This window comes from Cygnus atratus, chromosome 2 (assembly GCF_013377495.2).
Source record: "Cygnus atratus isolate AKBS03 ecotype Queensland, Australia chromosome 2, CAtr_DNAZoo_HiC_assembly, whole genome shotgun sequence".
NCBI lineage: Eukaryota > Metazoa > Chordata > Aves > Anseriformes > Anatidae > Cygnus > Cygnus atratus.
The window spans coordinates 22,355,197-22,378,090 of NC_066363.1; the positions used below are offsets into that span (position 1 = coordinate 22,355,197).

General features: G+C 38.7%; 1 protein-coding gene and 1 non-coding gene across 5 annotated transcripts in view; one reads left to right on the top strand and one right to left on the bottom strand.

The window, feature by feature from the left end:
• ITGA8 (integrin subunit alpha 8) overlaps window positions 1-22,894 on the top strand; it is a 111,663-nt gene that overhangs the window by 51,468 nt on the left and 37,301 nt on the right. For all 4 annotated transcript variants that reach the window (XM_035545241.2, XM_035545242.2, XM_035545243.2 and 1 more), the window contains exons 18-23: window positions 792-929; window positions 1,391-1,458; window positions 2,678-2,825; window positions 11,193-11,285; window positions 15,850-15,929; window positions 19,184-19,264. In XM_035545241.2, the coding sequence (XP_035401134.1) occupies window positions 792-929; window positions 1,391-1,458; window positions 2,678-2,825; window positions 11,193-11,285; window positions 15,850-15,929; window positions 19,184-19,264 (608 nt within the window). The remainder of the gene's footprint in view (window positions 1-791; window positions 930-1,390; window positions 1,459-2,677; window positions 2,826-11,192; window positions 11,286-15,849; window positions 15,930-19,183; window positions 19,265-22,894) is intronic.
• Window positions 4,636-4,717, bottom strand: TRNAL-AAG (transfer RNA leucine (anticodon AAG)). The gene has a single exon. It is a non-coding gene; the product is annotated as a tRNA-Leu (tRNA).

A 22,894-nucleotide genomic window follows, 5' to 3' on the forward strand; every position in this document is an offset into this window, starting at 1 on the left:
AAAAGTGCAATATTGTTCTCTCTTATAGTATGTGCAGTAGAATAATCAACTGAACTTGTTAAATGTCATTTCAACTCAGTTCCAACAAATATGCTAAAGGCATGTTGCCAACAACATTGGCCTAAATTAATACATTATTTAAAATATTTTAAAAATCTTTTAAAATATTTTTTCAAAAATTAAAACAGTGGTGCTTAAGTTACAAAGGAGGAAAGGTCGTTGGTTACTCACTTGCAGCTGGAATTACCTCCTGCCATTGAAGCAGATTCCAAGGCTGGTCCTAGAAATGCAATGGGAGGTGAAATGGAGGAGTCTCAAGATGTATGTAAGACAGCATCAAGACAATGGAGTTGGTGGAGTTTTACCATCACTAATCCATATAAGTCATTGGTTATGGAACAAACCAACAATATTACCTCCACAAATCCACGCGTGCACTCCCTCCGTTCCAAACAGAAGGCAGGCAGCAGCTGATAGCATTTGGTTTTGCGTGTCTCTTTTAAACAGCTTCATTTTAAGCTAATGCTTTGAAAATATTCTGAGTCTACTCAGCTCAGACATCTTCTTCCAGATGTGGGGCTGTGGAGGCAATGTGTTCTGGGCATTCCAGTTACATGTGAGTCACTTTGCTTTCATAATGATGTTACAAATAGGCAGATTTTGGCCAGCACCTGTCAAAGAATCATATCTTTACCTTCAATAAGACTAATTCTGAATCTGTTGCAATACCCTACTCATCTGAAAGAATTACATTAAAGTATTGTTTTTTATTATATGATTGTCTCTCACAGGATGAAACAGAATTTAGAGATAAATTGTCTCCCATCAATATAAACTTTAATTATAGCTTGGATGAATCCTGTTATGAAGATGGCTTGACTGTGAAGCCAATACTGAATTATTACCAGAAAAGCTCATTAACAGAACAGGTATGAATTTTGCGTGCAGCATCTTCTGTATATAAACTCAAAAATGTTTAGGAGTATTATGTGTGTCATTTTTCTTTAAACAGAGTATCAGGCCCAGAAATTGCACGAGGATTTAATTAATTCAAAATGTATATTGAAGATAAATATAGAACCAGGGAATCCTTTAAAGCATTTCCAAAATTTTGTTGTGTTCATAGTTTTGATTGCATTTTACGATATGTAAGCCAAGTTACTGTGGGAAAGGGCCTGAAAGATGTTATTATTCTGGTAAGGCCATAGTTTACAATCTAAATAGTCTCCAACAGTACTTAAGTGGAAAGGAACTTGTAGAAAGGAGATTAATTCAGAAGGGCAGTGATAGTGGCATTTAAGACATTTAAATTCGGGATATTTAATGAAGTGATTTGGACTTTCAAGCATTTACTAACCGTATTATATATACATTTTTTGTGACTACACAGGCTTACATTCTGGTAGACTGTGGGGAGGACAACTTGTGCATTCCTGACTTGCAGCTTTCTGCTATGCCGTAAGTTAAATAAAATAAATGATGCTGTATATAACAAAACCCAGACAATTCTAACTGCTTTAGCAGAATGAAGCACAGTTCTGTTGTTCGCTGTCTCTACTTATTCTTACCTGATTTCCAGATTTTAACTTGTGCATCTAATTCATCTAGAAAACCAAGAAGTGGAGAAATATACACTTATAAAGTATGTATTTGTCAGACATGTTCATGGTGTTTAAAAGTTATAGAAAATACAGTTTGCAAGTGTTAGGAGCAGTACTAGTTCTCTGAATGCCAAGAGATAACACCAATTGTTGTTCAAGGGAGCTTTTAAATGTACTTATTTCACTGTGACAGTAAATTTGAACTTGGGACAGAATTCTCTTGAACTCACTGTACAGTGAACTAAATGAATCAAAGAATAAAAGAATTTCAAAACATGGCAACAATTCCTCCTGTGGAGGGAGAAATACACCAAGCAGGATAAGTGGGGAACCTCTGGCAGTTACATGGAATCACGGAATCACAGAATGGCCGAGGTTGGAAGGGACCTCTGAAGATCATCTAGTCCAACCCCCCCACAGCCTCCCCCCGAGGAGGATCACCTAGAGCACATTACAGGATGACATCCAGGCAGGTTTTGAATATCTCCAGAGAAGGAGACTCCACAACCTCCCTGGGCAGCCTGTTCCAGTGCTCTGTCACCCTCACGGTAAAGAAGTGCCTTCTCATATTCAGCTGGAACTTCCTGTTATCTGTCTCTGTGCCAGCAAAATCAGTAGATAGCTGTGAAAGGAAAGGGCACAGTGCCATTGCAGTTCTCAGGAGAGCTTCTGTCTGTTCATTGTACAACAGGCACGAAGGGATAACTGAAATCCCACCAATTCTGTTCCCTCCAGAAAGAAGTGGGTCTCTGGTGGCAAGTATTTTACTCCACTAGATACTTGTCTCTAGGTTGAAAATAGTCAGGCTCTGAAATTTTATACAACTCACTTTCAGGTTCTCTGGTAGTCTACTCTGATCATCCATGGTATGTGTTTTCCTTTGAACTGTTTCCTTCCCAGGTGCTTGCATACTTTTCCATTGAATCATTTTTTATAAAAAAAAAAAAAAAAATTTACTCTGTATTCACAGAATATTTTCCAGAACAGATGCTATGAGAGCAAAATGGCTTTCTGCTTTAATCATATGTAAATCATACTTTTGTTTTAATTCCTGACAAGTTGTATGTTCTATACAGAGATAAAGATCCGCTAATAATTGGAGAAGAAAACTGTGTAATGCTCATAATAAATCCAAGGAATGATGGAGAAGGAGCCTATGAAGCTGAGCTACATATAAAGATTCCACCTGAAGCAGATTACACTGGTGTTGAACGCAACAACAAGGTAAATGAAAATCAAAATGTTAGTGATAATCATAGAATCATAGAACCCTAGAATCATTAAGGTTGGAAAAGACCTCCAAGATCATCTGGTCCAACCATCCCCCTACCACCAATGTCACCCACTAAGCCATGTCCCTAAGCACCAGGTCTAGCCTCTCCTTAAACACCCCCAGGGATGGTGACTCCACCACCGCCCTGGGCAACCCGTTCCAATGCCTGACTGCTCTTTCTGAGCAGAAATTTCACCTGATTTCCAACCTAAACCTCCCCTGACACACCTTGAGGCCATTCCCTCTAGTCTTATCACTAGTTACCTGCGAGAAGAGGCCGACCCCCAGCTCCCCACACCTTCCTTTCAGGTAGCTGTAGAGAGCAATGAGGTCTCCCCTGAGCCTCCTCTTCCCTAGACTAAACAACCCCAGTTCCCTCAGCCGCTCCTCACAGGACTTGTGCTCCAGGCCCTTCACCAGCTTCATAGCCTTCCTCTGGACATGCTCCAGGGCCTCGATGTCCTTTTGTTGTGGTTTAACCCGGCCAGCAGCTAAACACCACACAGCCGTTCACTCACCCTCCCCCCTCCCTCTCTGGGATGGGGGAGAGAAACGAGAAAGTGAAGCCTGTGGGTTGAGATAAAGACAGTTTATTAAGACAGGAAAATAATAATAATAATAATAACAATAATAGTAGTACTAATAATAATGTGTACGAAACAAGTGATGCACAATGCAATTGCTCACCACCCACTGACTGATGCCCAGCCTATCCCTGAGCAGCCGGCCCCCTACCCCGGCTAGCCACCCCTATATATTGTTTAGCATGATGTCAGATGGTATGGAATACCCCTTTGGCCAGTTTGGGTCAGCTGTCCTTGGTCTGTCCCCTCCCAGCTCCTGCTGCACCCCCAGCCTGCCCGCTGGCAGGACAGAGCGAGAAGCTGAAAAGTCCTTGGCTTGGTGTAAGCACTGCTCTACAACAATTAAAACATCAGCATGTTATCAGCGCTCTTCTCATCCTAATCCAAAACATAGCACCCTACCAGCTACTAGGAGGAAAATTAACTTTGGCCTAACTGAAACCAGGACACCTTCTTGTAGTGAGCGGCCTAAAGCTGAACACAGCACTCGAGGTGCGGCCTCACCAGAGCCGAGTACAGGGGGACGATCACCTCCCTGGTCCTGCTGGCTGCACTGTTCCTGGTACAAGCCAGGATGCTGTTGGCCTTCTTGGCCACCTGGGCACACTGTCGGCTCATGTCCAGGCGAGCATCAACCAGCACCCCCAGATCCTTTTCCTCTGCACAGCTTTCCAGCCACTCTCCCTCAAGCCTGTAGCACTGTGTGGGGTTGTTGTGACCAAAGTGCAGGACCTGGCCTGTAGCCATGCTGAACTTCATCCCATTGGTCTCTGCCCATCAACCCATCCTGTCCAGGTCCCTCTGCAGGGCCTTCCTGCCCTCCGGCAGATTGACACTGCCCCCCAACCTGGTGTTGCCTGCAAAGTTGGTGAGGGTGCACTCAATTCCCTCCTCCAAGTCATCAACAGAGATATTAAAGAGGATAGGCTCCAACACTGACCCCTGGGGAGCACCACTGGTGACTGCTCGGCAGCTGGGTTTCACTCCATTCACCACCACCCTCTGGGCCCGGCTGTCCACCCAGTTTTTAACCCAGCAAATCATGTACCAGTCAAAGCCATGCGCTGCTAGCTTCTCCAGGAGAATTGTGTGGGAGGCTGACTGGTCCTGATCCCCCAGTTGTCCCACATATGCTGTGTGATTGCATTCAAGGTGACCAGTTCCATAAAACAGCTCTTGGCAGCGGTGGGATTTGAACCCACGCCCCCGAAGAGACTGGAGCCTTAATCCAGCGCCTTAGACCGCTCGGCCACGCTACCAGCCTGATCCTGGATGTGTCATCCTTGCACTCGCCCTTCAGATGCTTATGGACATGCCCAGTTAACCTACATAGGCTGTGCTGGCTGAAAGCAGCAAGTGGATGGGTGCCTCTTAGGAGAGGAGATCCCATCAACTCTCAGCTATCTTTGCGCTCACAGTCCAGGCTGAAGATTAGCCGTGTCACATGCAGATGGGAAAGTCAGGTGCATCCTGGTTCAGAGCCAGATCAGGTCCAGTTCCTCGTCATTAACTTAGGTATGGTGCCACACAAATACTGTCATGTTTCTTCTAGTGTGAGTGCTATTAACATAGTTCAGATTTTGAACCAGTCAACCCATGGTCGATCCCATGGTGTTACCACCTCTCAGTCAGGGTCAATAAGCCCTGCTGAACGCCAGACACCCGGACACTTCTGTCTCATGCTACCAGCCCAGCAGTGTTTTACCATTGTTAAGGGTATTCCAGTCTCTGATATCCTGAATAATTGAACATTAACTGCAGTATAAACTTGACAAAGTTGACCTCCTTTCTATTCAATTAACTTATCTTACGGATAGGCCAAAAAAGCAGTTATAATGTGAAATGTGGCAATGTTCACAAAAGGGCTGACTCATGTCCCGCTGAGCTGTACTGAACACACAGTGTTTCCTTTTGGGATCTGTTTGTTTTTTAAGAGCACAGACGAAACACTATCCTGCAAACAAGCAGAGTGTTCTTGTATTCTCTGTTGGACAGCGAGTCTGAATCACCTCATCTGCACATAAGTCTCCCAGGCTGTTGCAACATGAACTTTCTTTTTTTCTGTCAGTGCCTGGAATGTGCAGCAGGGCCTCAAGGGTGAGAGTGGGAGAAAGCAAGTTAATTTCCTTGCTGAAGGCAAATGTTTTTAAGGAAGTTGAAAGTAACTTACAAAGTATTTCCTTACTCTCTTTCTGTCAGTGCCTTTATTATTGGGCTTTTAACTCACTTTGAAAAAAAAAATGACAAGAATTAATGATGTCACTGAAGATGGTAATATGGAAATTCTCTGAAAACTCACTTCTCAAAAGCATATATTTGTGCACAAATAAGTAAAGACACCAGCCTCTTGCTGTCATCTGCATTTCTTTTATTCTCTTAGCATACTCCCTTTTTTCATACTGTGATCTACAAGGCATAAGGAAAACTTAAGTTCTCTTTAACATGTACACCTGGCTGTCTCTTTCCTTTGCTGCTCTTTGGGAATCTTTGGCTGTTCTTTTGGCCATTACCAAGGATGTCAGGGGAGTCACTTACTCCAAAGCCCACACATATTAGCCCACACATATCTATCATTCGGACTGAACAGAAATCACTCAGGGCTTTTCATTATGTTAGGAAGGCTTGAATTTTGTAGTGCCAGAAGGGTAGCCTCAGGGGGGATAGGAAGGGAAAAAGAGCTGGGAGAGTCTGGTGTTTTGCAAGAATGAGGATAAGCTAGAAATGGGTTGGCGAAAGATATTACTTTTCTTTTTCTTTTTTAAAACCTAGGAAACATTACAAAGCTTTTCATATTCTTCAGTTTTTGTGGAAGGTAATATACATTTTTGACAAGTCAAATTCTGAATCCTCCCAGATTTATGGAAGAATTGCCTTCATTTTCCCCACATTTAGTTAGTTCACTAGAGCACAGAATTTATTTTGTATTCTCTTTTCATACTTATTCTATCAAAAGAGATGTCAATCAAAATTCTATCAAAAGAGATTCTTTCTGAGAAGTATCAAAACGTTAGTCCTACTGTCTACATCATTGTTATCATCTTGCCTTCTACACTGCAGGTACAGCTTACACAAGAATTACACATGGTACTGAAAGAAAGTTTGTTCTTTCTACCGATTTTAAACTGTAAAAGTATATTTTTGAAAAGAATGGTCTTTGTGATGTTACAGTTCATTTAACTAAAAAATTCATTTCTAAATCTTTATGTGGGAGAGAAATTGATATTGTAATTTTCTTTAAAAAGACAAAGCTAAAATTTGCTGGCATTTTTCTGATGGAGGTTGGTTCTTGTACGTATTCATAGAATCATAGAATCATTTAGGTTGGAGAAGACTTCTAAGATCATCTGGTGTAACCTTTAACTTAGCACTGCCAAGTCCACCATTAAACCACGTCACTGTTCTGACATGCTACTTAAAACTGCAGTGAACATGACAAAGAAGAAAATATAGTCTTCTTAATTTAAAAAAATAAATTTACAATGGAAAAATTTACAATGGAAAAATATCACTCATTTTAATAACTCAGACATTCTTTTATATTCTTCTTACTCAATATTCTTGTTTAATTTATCCCAGGTAAATGTACAGATTAAGTAGGATCACCACCTGAAACAAGAATTAGCAGGCAATTTCATTTTCCCCAGAGTGATCAGAACCCTAGGTATCAGAGGCCCATCTGTTTCAAGGATGATTTGTTCTAATGATTTTTATGGGTCATAGTACAAATGACTGTAAATTAGAAAATGACTCATTTAATGCAACCTATGGGGTTTAAAAATCTATGGCAGTTTGAACCACTTGACAAGAGCTCAGAAGAACTTACCACATTGGTATGCAGGAAACACTGGGGTATATGGAAGAAAGTTCTCTTGGTCTGTAGGTACTTTGAGGCATGGACTGTAGATTAAAATTAACGTTTTGTTGTCAGGTGCAGTGGAGCTGGGATTTCATTTCTTATTTTCATTTTTGTACAGCACCCTGGCAATGCGGCATTTGTGAACACTCCTGAAATACAGATAATTGAATACAGAGTGATTTTGGCAGACAGGTGGGCTTGTGGTAGAGGCAGTTGCGGTCATGCTCTTAAAGCTCTGCATCCAAGGATTTCATCGACTATTCACTGTATATATTCACAGTCCTCTGTGTAGTTGTTTTTCTCCATACTGCAGACTTCATTGTACTAATGCAGAGATGATAGACATCTCAGAAGCAGCAAAACAAGTAGGCTGAGGGACGAACAAATGAAATGTAATGAGCCAAAGAAATCACTTGGTACATTTCTGATGGAACCAAAAAATCTTTAGAATCAAATTATTCTGTTAGGCTGCCAGCATTTCGAATCAACTATACTTTTACAGGATGTTAGACTACTTTATTATGGGGCCACTCTGGATTTAGTCTAGCTAATAGACAAATTTATTCCTTAATTGGTTCCGTTAAGCCTGATTATTTTTTTTTTGAAATAATTTCTTGGGTTATTCTGTATTATTTGAATTACACTGTGAATGTGTTAAATACTTTCAGTTAAATAATTTAACTGAAGCGTTAAATAATTTCTGTTAAATACATAACTGAAAATTCCTACACCTATTACCTCTTCTCTTCAGCTCGATGCAATGCAGTGTTTGGCATTCCTCAGTTGTCATTAGCTTGTTATCTCCGGCCTGATTCTGTAACATACTGAACCTAGACTGGGCAACTGTATCAGAAGAATAGCTCTTTGCAGAGATGTACATGAACACGTGCAAGTGAAGACCCAAGCTAGTGTGTTTGATCTTAAAGTCTGAGGTCAAGGATATGATTTTGAAGTTTCTTTGACTCTTGCACGTACTGATACTTCCTTCAGTCAAAAACTGGTTAATGAAACAATGACTTATAATGAAATGAAATGTGTTATTCATTAGTTGTATTGTGGGAACACTTAAAAGCTCCAGATACCAGGTAAATGAGAAAATTACCACAGCTTTACAAGTTACTGGAAACCTTTTGGCTTGTCATAACTGTCCATATGCAGTAGGTGTGGAATTACAGGAATTAGCTGCAATGAAAAAAGTATAACCACATTATATTACCTCGCATTTCCATGGCCAGCAGTAGAGCCAGAGGCAGTATATGCTTGCTGTATGGTAACTTCTTACACTACAATAGCATGATTGTGTGCTTGAACCCCAAGCCATTGTCTGAGTACTGTACACTAATCCTTTGCCCAGCAAAAGAGTTTCACATACAACTCTATCCTGCCTTAGTAGTGGTGGGTGGAGCCCAAATTATCATGGAATAATTAGTAGAAGTAAATCAAGCAAATACAAAGCCCTGTTAGGTATTTGTTCCACACCAAAAACATTATGTATTTTGGCATGACTGTCTCTGCTCAGGCTGGGAACTGCAGGGCTATTGCAGATCACAACCAGCTTTACTCTTCAATGGATAAGTCCAGAGCTTTTAGCCCCATGCCTTTCTGAACTATATCATTATACTCTTTTAAAATAGGAAAAGATATGCAACCTTCTTATTTTACCTGAAAATTCATATTATAAGAGTAAATAGAAGGTGGCTGGCTAGATGAGTCATAAATTGAGCCTTTTGAGGACAAACACTAGTTCTCATACATCAGTTAGATGAGAAGCTAGATTCTGGAATCTGGTACCTAATCCATCCATTTCTACTCAGAAGACAAGGTTGGAAGGTGTTGATCAAGAAAAGAGAGGAGGTGTTTTAATCCACAGCCTGTAGTGCTTAACAGTTCTGGCATCAATTTATAATTCATTGCTAAGACCACCAGAAAGAGTTTCAAGTTTGTAGGCTGCCTGGATGACTTAGAGCATCCAGTCATTTCCTAGTTAAAATGCACCCCGGGAGCACATGTGTTAATTGTTGGGATTTTGCTTCTGCTCAAGATTGCCAAAAAGACCATGTGTTGCTATAAAAATGTAAATTGCTGCCAGTGGCAGGTAGTAGGATCTTGTGGCAAAACCTTCCATCTGACTGAGTTACATATGAGATAATGGTACTGACAATACCGGGTAGATAAGTTTCTTTGCTCTTGCTTGCTTCCTGCCTGGTTTTAATTTGAGGTGTATTGAACCACCTTAAAAAGGTGATCAGTGGAAAAACAAAGGCAATTAATCTCAGTTTTGAAGAAATTATATCACAGCTCCCTGTCACATCTTTATGCCCACAGATGAGCTGTTGTGATTCTGGTCATATAAGTTCAGTTCCATTAATCATTTTTAGTCTAAAAGCATAACCTACAAATTGCAGAAAACCTACTTGCAAAACTTTTCTATTTGCTTAGCCTTCAAGGGACAAAAAGTGTGTGATAAGGGATGAAGTATTCTGTTCTGGTGTTTAATACGGTATTAATAAAGAAACTGCAAGGTATGAAATATAGATGAATATCAAACATTTAGACCTGAATTTCAAAAAATAAAAAATAAAAATCAAGAACAAAACCATAAACCCACAAATCAAGCTAAAATGAACAGTTTTCCAGACAAATTTGGTTTCAACTGTGTTAACATTCTTGCTTCTCCCATGTGTTCCTGCCCACCTCTAATTAAGCAGTTGGGAAGAATGTAAAAATCCTCCGCTCCCTGCTGTAGAGAGGCTTGGGATGGCTGGACACACTGTGTAAAAAACTTTGTTTCCTCCTCACAAACTGTAAAAGTGTCAATATGAATGAGGTGCATACTGAGGGCATGCTTCACATGGACTACATTTAGGACATGCCCTGTCATTTCTTTCAGTCTCAGGAAGTGATAAGATCAACATGTCCACACTGGCTTTTACAGATTAGGAGTGAATTGGTAGCCAGTGGTCTGGAGATTTCCCAGGTCTTTCTATATAAAGAGCATGACCTCACATGTGTTGCTTAATCTGTGTGAAGCACAAATGAGAGGAAGGGTAGTGGGAGAGCCTTATGGCAACAGCTCTAGCTGCATTCTGCTTTTACAAAGCTAGTTTACTTCTGCACATAATTGTGACTATTTTCTCCAATATGCCAGAGAGGTAAACAGAAAAAAAAAAAAACACACATTTTGTTGCTTTGTCTTAATTCCTTATCTCCTATCTTCTGCTATCCTATAGTTGGTCCTCCTTCTGTACAGTCTGTTTTCTATACAGATGAAACTACTAGCAATACAGATTACAAAGGGTTGAAAGAACAAAGAAAAAACACATTTTACATTAATAATTTTAGAGGGAAATTATTTAAGTGGAAATCCATCTTCTTTGTTGCTAAATTATAAATTACAAGTAATGTAGTTACAGAAATAACAACATGAAGTTGTAACAACATAAACCATAGGTTGGAAAATAAAATTCTAGGCTTGGTCCATTTGTGGCCAACGCCACAAATTCATTCCAGAGACTTCTAGTGACAGATAATAAAAGTATTGCAATTAGTGTGAAACCTGTTTCTTTCACCCCTTTTACCTACACTTGTTTTCTCTGTTGAGTCATTATGGCCATAAGGGTGATTTACAACAGCAAAGCCGTATGTTAAAACTGGAACTGGAGTGATTGCCCTTCAGGTACTGGGAAACTTCCCTGTTTGTTTTTCCCTGGCATCAGTTTTCACCCATTGTCTGACAATAACCAATTAAATGTTTTCCTAGTGCACTGAGCAGGTGTCTGAAATCAAAAGAAATGTCACGATCAAAAAGGCATCACTTTCCCGACTGGATACGTTTCACTGTGATCTCTGACCTCCATATTGGTGTCCTTTTGTTACAGGCACTGCGTGTATTGAGCTGTGATTACAAGATGGAAAATGAAACTAGAATGGTGGTTTGTGATCTTGGGAACCCCATGGTGGCTGGCGCAAATGTAAGGGAAAACCAGATGCATTTACTGATTTTTATCTAATTGAATTTTAAAGAGGAACAAATGGAAAACTATTCAATTAGCAGAATGTGTCCAAATAAGTAGCACCTAAACCAAATTATTTACTCGGACAGGAAAGTGTTGGTGCAATAAGAGACAGTACTGTGCTTCTGAAAAACTAACATTCTGTTGTTCTAAAAAATTGATGATATTAGATCACACATTTTATTTCACATACTCTAAAGAAAGTTAGTGTCCCTCAGTTTAAGTCCCAGAAGTTGCACTAGTATGATGAGAAGAGAATCCCAATCCATAATGTGTGATGTTTATTTCTGCCTTAGTATTCTTTCTATTTAGGATGTGTGTAGTAAATGACTGATTCTTTATTCTGAGTCTAATCTTGAGTGTATGACCATTCTCTTATCAGTTTATATCATGACTTACATCCATGAAAATGAGGTTGGAGTAAAGTTTTCCTTCAGATTATGACTGTCATTTAGATTAAACATAACAGAGACAAAAAAAGAGCTACCCATTCCATGGTTATCATCACTTGTTCCTATTTCCTGACAAACAGTTCAGGGCAGCCCCAGAAGAGTTGAATCTAGGAATGTTCTGCCATGGATGTCCCTGCAGAGGAATTCTAGCGCTGCTCATAACCTCAAGGGGCATAATCCTATAGGTGTTTAACTCAAACTCTTTTTCAAGATCTTTCAAACGATCTTGAAATAGTTCCTGTCTCACCCTTGATAAAAGAACCAAATGGATCACATGATAGAAGATTTGGACTCCAATAAGCTTGTTTGGGTATGTAAGGTTGGCTTCAGATCAGTCATAGAGCTTTTGAAGGCAAGTGTGAGACCAGGTGTCTCGTACAGTCATGGTTACCAGCAGTCCCAGGCAGACTCCTTGGGATTACAAGGAGCTAGAAACCACAGAGAAACAAACTCCAGATGGTGGACCCACTGGGAGCAGGAATCTGCTTGGTGAGGGTTCTGCTCTGTGAAACTGCTGCGAACTAGAAGTCTGAAGAGGGGGACTTTAAAAGTATTTTCTGGGAAAGCCATTGCGCTAGGAACACTGACTGCATAGATATTGGAGTCAGTGAGTATAGAAAACAGGGCTAAAAGGTTCTGCAGTTTTTGTTTTGTTCTATTAAATGAAACTCCTAAAAAAGAAGAGGAATTGAAAAAAATACTGAGGAATGGAGTTTTCCTAATGTGATGATGGGAGACACTGATGGGCCAAAGCACTAGAAAAATCCAAACTCTAGGCAGATAAGATCTCTTACCAGAAAAACAGCAAACTTATCTACTGAGTTGTTTCCTGGTTAGTCTTATGGCAAAAGCAAATTATCAAGATAGACAAAAGTGGACGAGAATCTCATGGATGATTGTGCGGGTAAGCATTAAAGATCCATGGGTTTTGAAGAGGAAAGGGAGACAAGAAGCACTACCATTTTATATCCATCTAGGAGCAAGTCTGTGTTGCTTTGCATTTTATCTTAAGTATAAGCAATGGAAAGGTCTGTGTGTGTGGAGATATTAAGCTAGAGCCCCTCTACTCTCCTCTGTGAATCCAAAGCTCTGTTTCCACATCATCCTTGACCCAAACTACTGGCAGTATGAAGACCTCAGGAATGTTATTTGGTGGCCACTGAAGCAGTGCTACTCTCATCTGCCTCCTCATGGATTCTATCAGCACAGCTAATCCTGTTTTGTGTCAGAATCAGCACTCGGGCTGCTGTAAATGCATTGTTACCAAATAGTCCTAAGCAAAATACTTCATAAAGGGAGACTTGGAAGTAGCATAATAAAACAGCAGGGTTCATAACATGTTTAAGAATATTCTGTTTTGAAACAAAAAGAATCTCACACTTGAAAATTAAGGCATACAAAGATAAAGCATCACAAAGCCAGATGGCAAAAGTGTTGGATTATAGTTAGCGAAAGCTTAAAGCCTAGCTGTATCTTTGAAACCAGCTCTCCTGGAAGCTTAGTAAAGGTGAAAGGACTTGAGCTTTTTCAGTCCAAACGTATTTATGATGGCAAACGTACTTCCAACAGCAAAATACCAACCCTTTGTACAAATTGCATAAATCATGAGAGGCTGCTCTGATCCATTTCCAGTTTTGCAAAACAATTCTGCTCTGGCAGGAGATCAGTTATTCTCAAAATACGCAGTCAGAAAGGGACTCTGTGGAAGTTGTGAGGGAGTGGGAAGAGAGGGTTAGGTCAAAGTCTAACATTCTTAAAACTCTTAACTATTGAGTCACTGTAATGACTTTTCAGCACCCTGAAACCTGAGGATTCTCCAACAGTTTAAGATCAACTTTCTGGGGATGAGAATTATGTCAGGATTTTGTGATGTACCTCATGGGATATTACTGCGGTGGGCTGCAGAACACTTTACATTTTCAACATTGTCATCAGAATTACTATCTCTCTGACTTCTTTAAATTCCATGACCTTAAAATCATTTACTGCCCACAGAAAGTATGTATCCTTTTCAATAGTATCTGCATGGTTAAAAAAAAGAAGATAAAAAAATGAGAAAGAAAATCCCATAACCATATGGCCCAGAATTCAGACTAGATGTCTGTGATACCATCTCACAGGCAGAGATGAAAGATGCTCGAAGTACTTAATTTATGAAATGGATCATACTGACAAGCTTACTCTTCAGTGGTCCTAGCAAGTGAAATGTAGGTCTTATTAGAAATTCTGGTAGAAGAATTTGGAACGAAATAGAAATGAATGGAAATAAGGTCAGAAGGCTGGGAGGCTTGGAAGATCTTGCCTATTTCTTGGTGTGTAGCAAACTGATCTTTCAAGAGCTTCAAGAGGCTTTATCTTTCATACGCCCTGTAAGACATGTCAAAAAATGCTAGCCATCTATCTCCCAGCGTACTCCTGGGTGCTGCCGAACATAACAGATTAAAGATTATCAGTAATAAAAGAAATGTTATGTATTTCAAAGATGCACGATGATTCTAACATGGCAAATAATGCACTTTAGATGAAAGTAACTTCACTTGGAAAATTTAAATAAAGTTAAACTATTCTGATTAGATGAATCTCCTACTAAAATAAGGAGGTCCCGTGACTGCTAGTGTACAAGCTAAAGCAAATTCAACTCCTTTGGCCTCTGAGTTTTCAGCAAGGGCGTATAAGGATCTTAGTAGTAGCAGTGTCAAGGGCTACTTGACATTAACAAAGTCGTATTACCACACAAAGGCAACATCTGCAGCTCATTAGACTCATACAGTAGAGGTATGTTTCAGTATTAAATAAGCGATTAAACCTGGGACATCAGGGATATAACAGATCATCAAAACTGCAGTTCATGCCTGCTCTGTTAGATCTGAGGAAAATGGTGTCTTTGGTTCATCAAAACTTTTTTTTCTGCTAGAAATGGAAACAAATTTATGCAGACTGATCAGTAAAAGCAGTAAGAAATCAGTATCTGATTTTTTTTTGTCTCAGAGATTAAAAAGATCATGATACATTTCTAAAGTTGAATCAATAAGGTTAAAATCATCCCCAAAATGGTCATAAAAATAGTTTACATCTCTATTCCAAGCCAACTGTTCAGCTTCTGTTTAATTGAATGAGTATTTTCCTTTCATCTTAAAGATTTTACTTCCAAAAAGAGAGATTAGCTCTAACTATGATATTAAAATGAAAAGAACTCAAAGATTTGAATGTGCCATTTTTTAATGCTAACAGTATTGCTTCAAGCATAGGACAATTGAAAGAAGTAATTGAAACACATTAGCTAAGTCTTGCTCTGCAGATGCATTAATATTCAGTGATCCACCACTGCAAGTGAGAAAAGAGGGAAAATTGAGTGAAGACTTAAAACAAAATAACGCTTGGAAAAAAGAAATTTCTTAAACATCTGAAATGATACCCACAGAGGAAAATCCTTCCTCGTCAGTGATATTGAATCTGTGTCCCAGACAGAAAACTGCATTGTTGTGTTGTGTTCTGTTGCTGGCAATGCTGCCCCAAGTATGCCAAGGAAAGCATACCAAAGAGACAAGTCTTTATTTTTCTCCACATGGAGAATATGGTTATATGTAACAATCCTTTTTTAAAAAGGAAAGCACATATGCGAGTTATCTGTCAGGAAATGTTACCATCAGACAATGCAGGAGGTGAGAAGGAGGGGAGAAGTGGTACTTATACACAGAGTATACATGCTGTATGCTTTGCTGTCAGCCTCAATACAAAATTCGGATTTCAGAAATTGCCAGATGAAAAACATATGCAGTTGAAATGAGGCAATTAAAAGGATTAATTTAAACATTGCGGTACGATTTTATTAATTTAATGTGGAGGACAGATGGTATCTCCCCCTCCTCCCTAGCCACTTGCATAACCAGTGCAGTAACTATGTCCAGCAAGAGGGTTACAGAGACCCCACCATATGCTGTTGTATATTCCTTCTTTAACTAGCCTTGCAATTCCATTCTGTCTTCTGAATGAGCTTGTTCTGCTTTATTCCATGACTGTTTCAAAAAGCAAATGGAAATTAGTAACCTGTTCTTTTGTTTCTTTTCCAGTTCTCTACAGGCATCCGATTTTCTGTTCAGCATTTTGAAAATTCAGATTTCAGCATCAATTTTGAGCTGCAAATAAAAAGGTTAGATGTTTTATCATGAGCATGGTTATTTAAATTCTGAATTCCTGTCAATATCTGGAGTTTAAGAAGTTTAACTCTTCAACATTACTAGTTATTTCTCCTTTGGCAGCTTTCTTCAGGAGGATTTGTAGAGCTGGGGCCATGTTAGCTTTTAACTAAATCAGTCTTAGAGTTATTCTAAGGTTTTTATTTTGTTAAAATACAGGTTGACTAATTTTGGTTAGTGTTCCAAGGTTCTTCCACAGATTTGCCAAATTTGCATGTGGTTCTCTACTTCAGGATTAATGAACAGTGATCATTTTCCAACAAAGTTCTGTATTTAAAAGCATAAAATGCTCTTGAAACATAAAAGATATGCCACTCCTTCACAGCAATATAGAAAATAGGTGAGCGGTTAAAATCTGATCAACAGTTTTCCTTTCTTTTTTTTTTAAGAGATGAATTTAAAAATATTTTCAGTTGGTTTATATCTGTATTTTTAGATTTACTCTTGATTTTTTTACTGAAATTACCAGATAATTGTTCTTGAACATATATAAAAATGTTTCTTGAAAGTCAAAATGCTTCATATTTCACAGAAGATGTAGTTTAAGTTACTGTCATAAAGAGAGAAAGCTGTTTCAGTTTGATTCAGGTGAATCTATACTTTTTTTTTTAGTTCCTCATTTGTGGGGATGAAATATTACTTCTAGAGAATCTTCTAGTTTATGCTGGTAAATGCATGGGGACAAAAAAGCACAGGACAGGCTGGGTTAGGATAACAGAAAGCACAAACTTGGGAATTTTTCAGTAGGTGGCAGAGCTTCTGCTACATCTGTCCTCATCAAATACACGCTGGAGTTCCTGATGGGGCCCTCCCTGCCCCACACACAGAGACTTAATTGCTAATGTCTGGCCTTTAATGAGGGCCTTGATCATGCTCACTATGGTAAATAACTGAGACATTTAAAATGTTTAAGTCATGCTTCCAGAATGTAACCCTGGATGGAAAGGACATGCAGAAACCTGGGAAGGGCACAGCAACAGAAGGCTGCAGAAGCCAAAGGGCTGGGACGGTGGCTGACAAGCTGGAGGCCATGCTAACCTGGGCATGGGCACCTCCAGAAAATACATAACTTCTAGATTGTAGGCACCTCCAGAAAATACATAACTTCTAGCTTGCAGGTCCCCTGCTCACACCACTGTTCACCATCAGGGCATTAATGCAAGCAGCACAGTTATATATGTGAAATACGTACCAAAGGCTCTCGTCACTACCCTTTTTATGCTGTGAAACCAGGGAGGCTTGGAGCTTGGTGGGTTACTAGATCTTTCCAGCTAGAAAGAGCTGAGGGCAGGTCACCTTGGTAAAAAAAAATGAGAAGGAAGATGTCTGAACTTCAAGAGGCAGCAGCACCTCATACTTCCTCCATATCTACTGACTGAAATGTAGAGGGAGGAAGTCTGGTGGACTACCAAGAAGACAGGACAGTTTCCACAAGTTGGTATCAAAATGCTGAACAGCACCCAGCTACTTAAATAAATACATAAAAGTTAAGCTTCTTGCATAAGGAAGATATCCTATAGTTAACACACTCCTGAACATTGCTTCCCAAGCAGCAATACCATTCATGTATTTCTTTGTCCTTAGTGAACAGGTAAAACAAACTAAAAAAAAAAAAAAAAAAAGGAAACAGAAAATTTTAACTCAGAAAAAGGAAATGACCTAAAATGGGAAGAAAGGGAAGCAGAGAACATGTCTGAATCTGTGTCCTGGTCTGAGTTATTCTTAAAGACACCTTTAATTTGCTCCAAAACATCAAGTGGAAAATAGTTTTTTTGGTTTGCAAGACTGAACTTCATCACTTATAAGAAATAGGCAAGAGGCTGAGTAGTGTCTTGAAATCCAATTCATTTTCTCGTGTGGATTTTGCTTGGCATTATATACCTCTAAGCAATGGAGATGTCCCGGCACTTTTTAAAAAACTATTGTTATCTACAAAATAGCATAATGCACAAACAAGATTTAAATACCAAATATATGTGATCAAAATCTGTATTGTAACTCCATGGAAAGTAGAATGGTAAGAAGTTGGAGAACAGCTGATACTAACAAATTAATTGTATAGTCATTTTTTACTTAAAAGCAAATTTTAAACACTGACTGCAGCTCAGAGCAATGGCTATGGAGGATTACTTCAAAAGTTCACATGATGTTTGAGGGGAATCTGCATTAGTTTACAAACAAATTAGAGCTGCTCCTAATTTTAGCAATCTGTAACCAGAAAGCCTGGATCAAAGCACTATTGCCCTTTACTCCTCAGGAGTCAGTCACTGGGAATGCTGGCCTCCTCTGAATGTTTCCATTTGACTGATGCTACCCAGATGTGATAACAGTAAACTGTGACAGCAATAGACACTTAGACTCCATGAAGTAAGGAAGTGCTTCCATGCTTGCTTGAGTAAAACCTCCTAACTTAGTGTCATTAATCCCATAATTAAATATACTGTAAATCTCTAAATATTTTTTTTACTGTCCTCATGAATTTAAACCTGGAAACTGTTCTTTATGTGAATGGACTACAGTCACATGAACGGCCACTTGAAGTGAGGGAAACTACTTTTGCTACTAAGAATTTCCAGTAGGAAAAGAAAAGAATAGGAGTGAGAGGAACACACTTTAAATGTAGAGATCTGTTTTCAATGCTAAGTGGGATTAAGAGTGTAAACACTCTCTGGATAGAGGAGGGGAAAGAATAAGAAAGGGAAAGAAAACATTTATTTATTTATTTGTTTATCTATTTTTGCTTTAAAGACTCTGTCATGCAGAAGTCACAAGTTTGGAGAATCGTAAAAGCAAATTTTATTGTAACAAAGCCTATCTTGTTCATTAACATTGCCTTCCTTCACTGCATGAAACAACCTCATATTCTATTAAGATATCCCTATCCATACAGATAGCCAAGTTGAACAGGAAAATTTAAATTATATTCTGAGCCAAATAAATCTGTATCATGATACCCACCCATATCCGCAGGATTCTTTAAAGGAAGTTTGAGTTGATTATACTATGAAACATGTGATGAGCTCAGACTTAAATACAAATCTGCTACAAGACTGAAGAGTGGCAATAACAAAACCCACATTGTCATATGTCCAACGGCACCACTTCCCAGCTGGAGACTTGTGTGTATCTATAACAGTCTAGAGTTCTGCTTTAAAAAAAAAAAAAAAAAACTTTTTTAACCTTTGCACCAATCTTCAATCTTTTCCAGTTCTAATAAGATCAATCCAACCAGCAATTTAGTTAACCTCCGTATCAACATCAGTGCTGTGGCTCAAGTACAGGTCAGAGGGTAAGTATTCCACCATTTCAATTCAGAATGGTAACTGTTTTTGCATTGAATCTTTCTACATATAATAATTATGTCTAGTGGAATCTTTCAACATTTTATAACCCCAAGGGCCTTTACCCAACAAGAACACCTGAGAATTCCCAGGGAGTCTCACCGCTGCAAGCCTGATCAGCTAAGGATTTAACAGGCCATGTAGGGCAGGACTGGCCATGTAGGGCAGGACTGCCCACGTGGACTTCTTTAAACTTACCAAGTGTCGGTGCAAATGCAGCACACTGTAGAATTCCATTTTATTTGGGTATTCAAATAATGTCCATGGACATTACTAATACAGAATGTCTCTTTGTATGTGTTGGTCTGCTTGTGCAACCACCTAGGCACTTAATTCTCAATACCAAAGCAGAATCTGCTGGTTTTATCACTAGAATGATGAAACAAATTAAGGCAAGGCATATGCTAATAGAGAGCAGAGTGAGACCCTTGGAGAAAAGATGAATGAGGAGTGAGCTATGACTGTGACAAGAGTGCAGCCAGCAACTACTGTAGTATTCTTCAATTTCTGCCTGAAGCACGTGCCTGTCCACTGACACAAGGGATACTGAAACTGAACAAGCACAGGATATGATTGAAGATGATTATTTCTATTGTCTCTATTTTCACATACAGCTTGGTTTAGGAAACTAAAAAATGCAATTAGGGGATAAGAATCTCAGACTGTTTTGTAAGATCTTGGAACTGGACTGCTATCTTGGCATCCTGGGAGAGATCAGCAGGATGTTCTCTTAAAGCAAATGATTGCCAAAATGCTTTTTGTCTGGGAGCTCAGATTTCCTGCATCACCCCTTCTCAAATTATAGCTCTGGACCTTAACCATTCTCAGCACTGCAGAGGTACATGCCCTAACTTCACTCCCACAATCAGACCATAAGGTCTGGTTGATACAAGAGGAGTAGATGTCTCTTACATGATCCACCTCAGCAGACTGCCTGAGATGTAAACAAATATTCATTTATTTATGCTTTTATAGATTTACAAAAATCAATTTATTATTACCACTTCTAAGACAATATTTTGACTACCCTGTCCCATAAAAGAATCCAACCATTTTGCAAATCCCAGAGATCATGCTTTCTGTTCTAAGACTCAACATAAGACTATAAGGGAGATTTTTGAAGAATTTTTCAACACAATTTGTGCTTTCCAGGTTAAGAAGGTTGCAGTTTGGTGGAAAGAAGACAACAGGCACACAAAAGACTATGTGGACATTTGTTAATGTTTATATTTCTGAAAAGGAGCAGCTGTAAGACAAACTATTTAACAAGAACAGAACCTAAGCCGTTCTATGATTCTATGATTGATTCTGTGATCATATTTTCTGTAGTTAGTAATGATCACAGGGAAATGATCTGGACAAGAGAGGAATGTCACACTAACAAGGTGAAAAATATGAAATCAGGGGCAAGGTAACAGAGAAGTAGAGGCTGAGGCAGGATCAAAGGAGTTAGTTGGTTGGCTGCAGACAGGAGAGAGAATGCTGCTGGGAGAGAGCAACTGCTGGGTATTGTCATGAGTGGATGCCCAGATTAAAGAATGGCTAGAGTTTCAGTGCAGCAAAGAAAAGGCTATGGATACAGAACATGAGATTTTTTAGTAAGGGTTGCTTTCACTGCTGCAGATTCTGATTTTTTTTCAGTGATATTGCTCGTCACCTTCATAGAAAAATCTGTATTCTTTTCAAATTTCACCAAATACGACTCAAACAACCTCGGTTGTTAAAAAGAGCAAGCTGACGAGTGGAAAAACGGGCCTGAATTGCTGCCTGCAGTGCTAAGAAACAGGTTGTTAAATAGAGAGAATTATTTAATTGAATGACTTCCAGTTGCTTTCCTCTTAAGTCTTTTGGTTTTCATGTTAGCTGTAGTATGCGTGTACAAAGGAAAATTCCCAAATGCTTTGTTGACAGATTTTGCTAATTACTCAGAGATGGTGAAGCATACAGCTCCATGGGAACTATTTGCTCATTATTTCCTAGATAAAAATAAAAGAGAGTCTGTGTCCACATTTGGACTGGAAAATATCTTACACTGATTTCCCTACTGCTCTGCACAGAGGTGGATGAAGTGGGACTAGAATGATTATACATTTTACTGAGGAAAACTAAGTGCACTTATCAAATTGTGCATATGCATATATACATATAAGCTTACACAGTAGATGCATGCAAATACTACCCCTATGAGAAAGAAAGAAATCTTCTGTAATAGCCTCTTCAAAAGAAATTTGAGATAACTGCTTAGATTGTTCATTGAATGAGTAGTTGCTCAGATAACTGAGATTTGATTATTCTGCTTACCTATATTTCTATAAAAAATTAAGAGTTTTATAGCTGTAATTGTGATTTCCCACTGCTGAAAGAGCATTAGAGGAATGAGGGATTTAGGAAGGAAGCAATTTGGACTGGGAAGACTTGCAGCAGGCAGAATTTTTATTAGTATATCCCATATAACCATTCTTTGTAGAACTTCTTTTATCTAATTTTTTTCAGTGCTCGTGTTTTTCAGATCATTGTCATCTAAAAGTCCAGGAAAAATTCACAACTAATAAATCATTCAAATGTCAAAATATTCTAAGTTAATTGCAAAATAAAATAGTCAAAAGAGAGGATTTCTGTTTTATTTGACCTGATTTTATTAACTTCACATCAATAGCAGAAGTGCTTAAAATAACTTTGTAAAATCTATTAAAATAAATGTACACATTCTTATATAATTTATAATCATTTTAATTGCATGTCTACATTTGCACTTCACACTTTGTAATTCTGTAGATGAGAAAAACACTGTGCAGGGACTGTAATAGAAAACATTGACTTTTAAAACCCCTTCTTTTTATTGATGTACACTTTGTGTTTTGAAAATTTGTGTGTTAGCTTAAGGGTCTCCATGTCTTGGCTTTTCTAACTACACAGGAAAGGTCCCACTCTCCACAGACAGTTTATAATTAAAGTTCTCATTGGAAACAAGGTTATTTGTGAAACATAATAAGTTAGGCTAAGTAACTCATCTGAAATGACATTTTATGAATATGCTTCATTTTCTTTATTGTTTGGCTTTGCTTTTCAATTTGTCTTCTGACATACTTGTTAGTAGGAACTAGAGGCATTTTGAAGTCTGTGCAAGTATTATCTGGGGAAGAGTTAGCAGGATTCTCCAGGATACCCTACATTTCACGAAGATTTATACTTTAGCTGGATGGTATTATGTTATTCTTCTCCAGGATCCCACCCTGCTTTGAGAAGCTATATTCTGTGAAGAAGTTTGTCAGACATTTCATTCATTGTATATGGCATAAGAGCTGGAAGCAGGAACATTTCTTCTTCCTAAAATATTTTGAAAATGTCAGGATTTGTAACAAAAACTTCTAGTTTTCTGTTCTTTTCTTCAAGGGGAAAACTGTATCTGCAGTGATGCTTCCTCTGTTTACACTCAAGTGAAAGGGAATTGACATCAGTGAATAGAAGTCCATCATTTCACTCAAATTTTATATTCTGCACACACAAAAAAAAAATCACCAGCAATTTTATTTTTTTTGTTTTAACAGTTTTCTGTCAGCAAACTCCCAGCTCTAGTA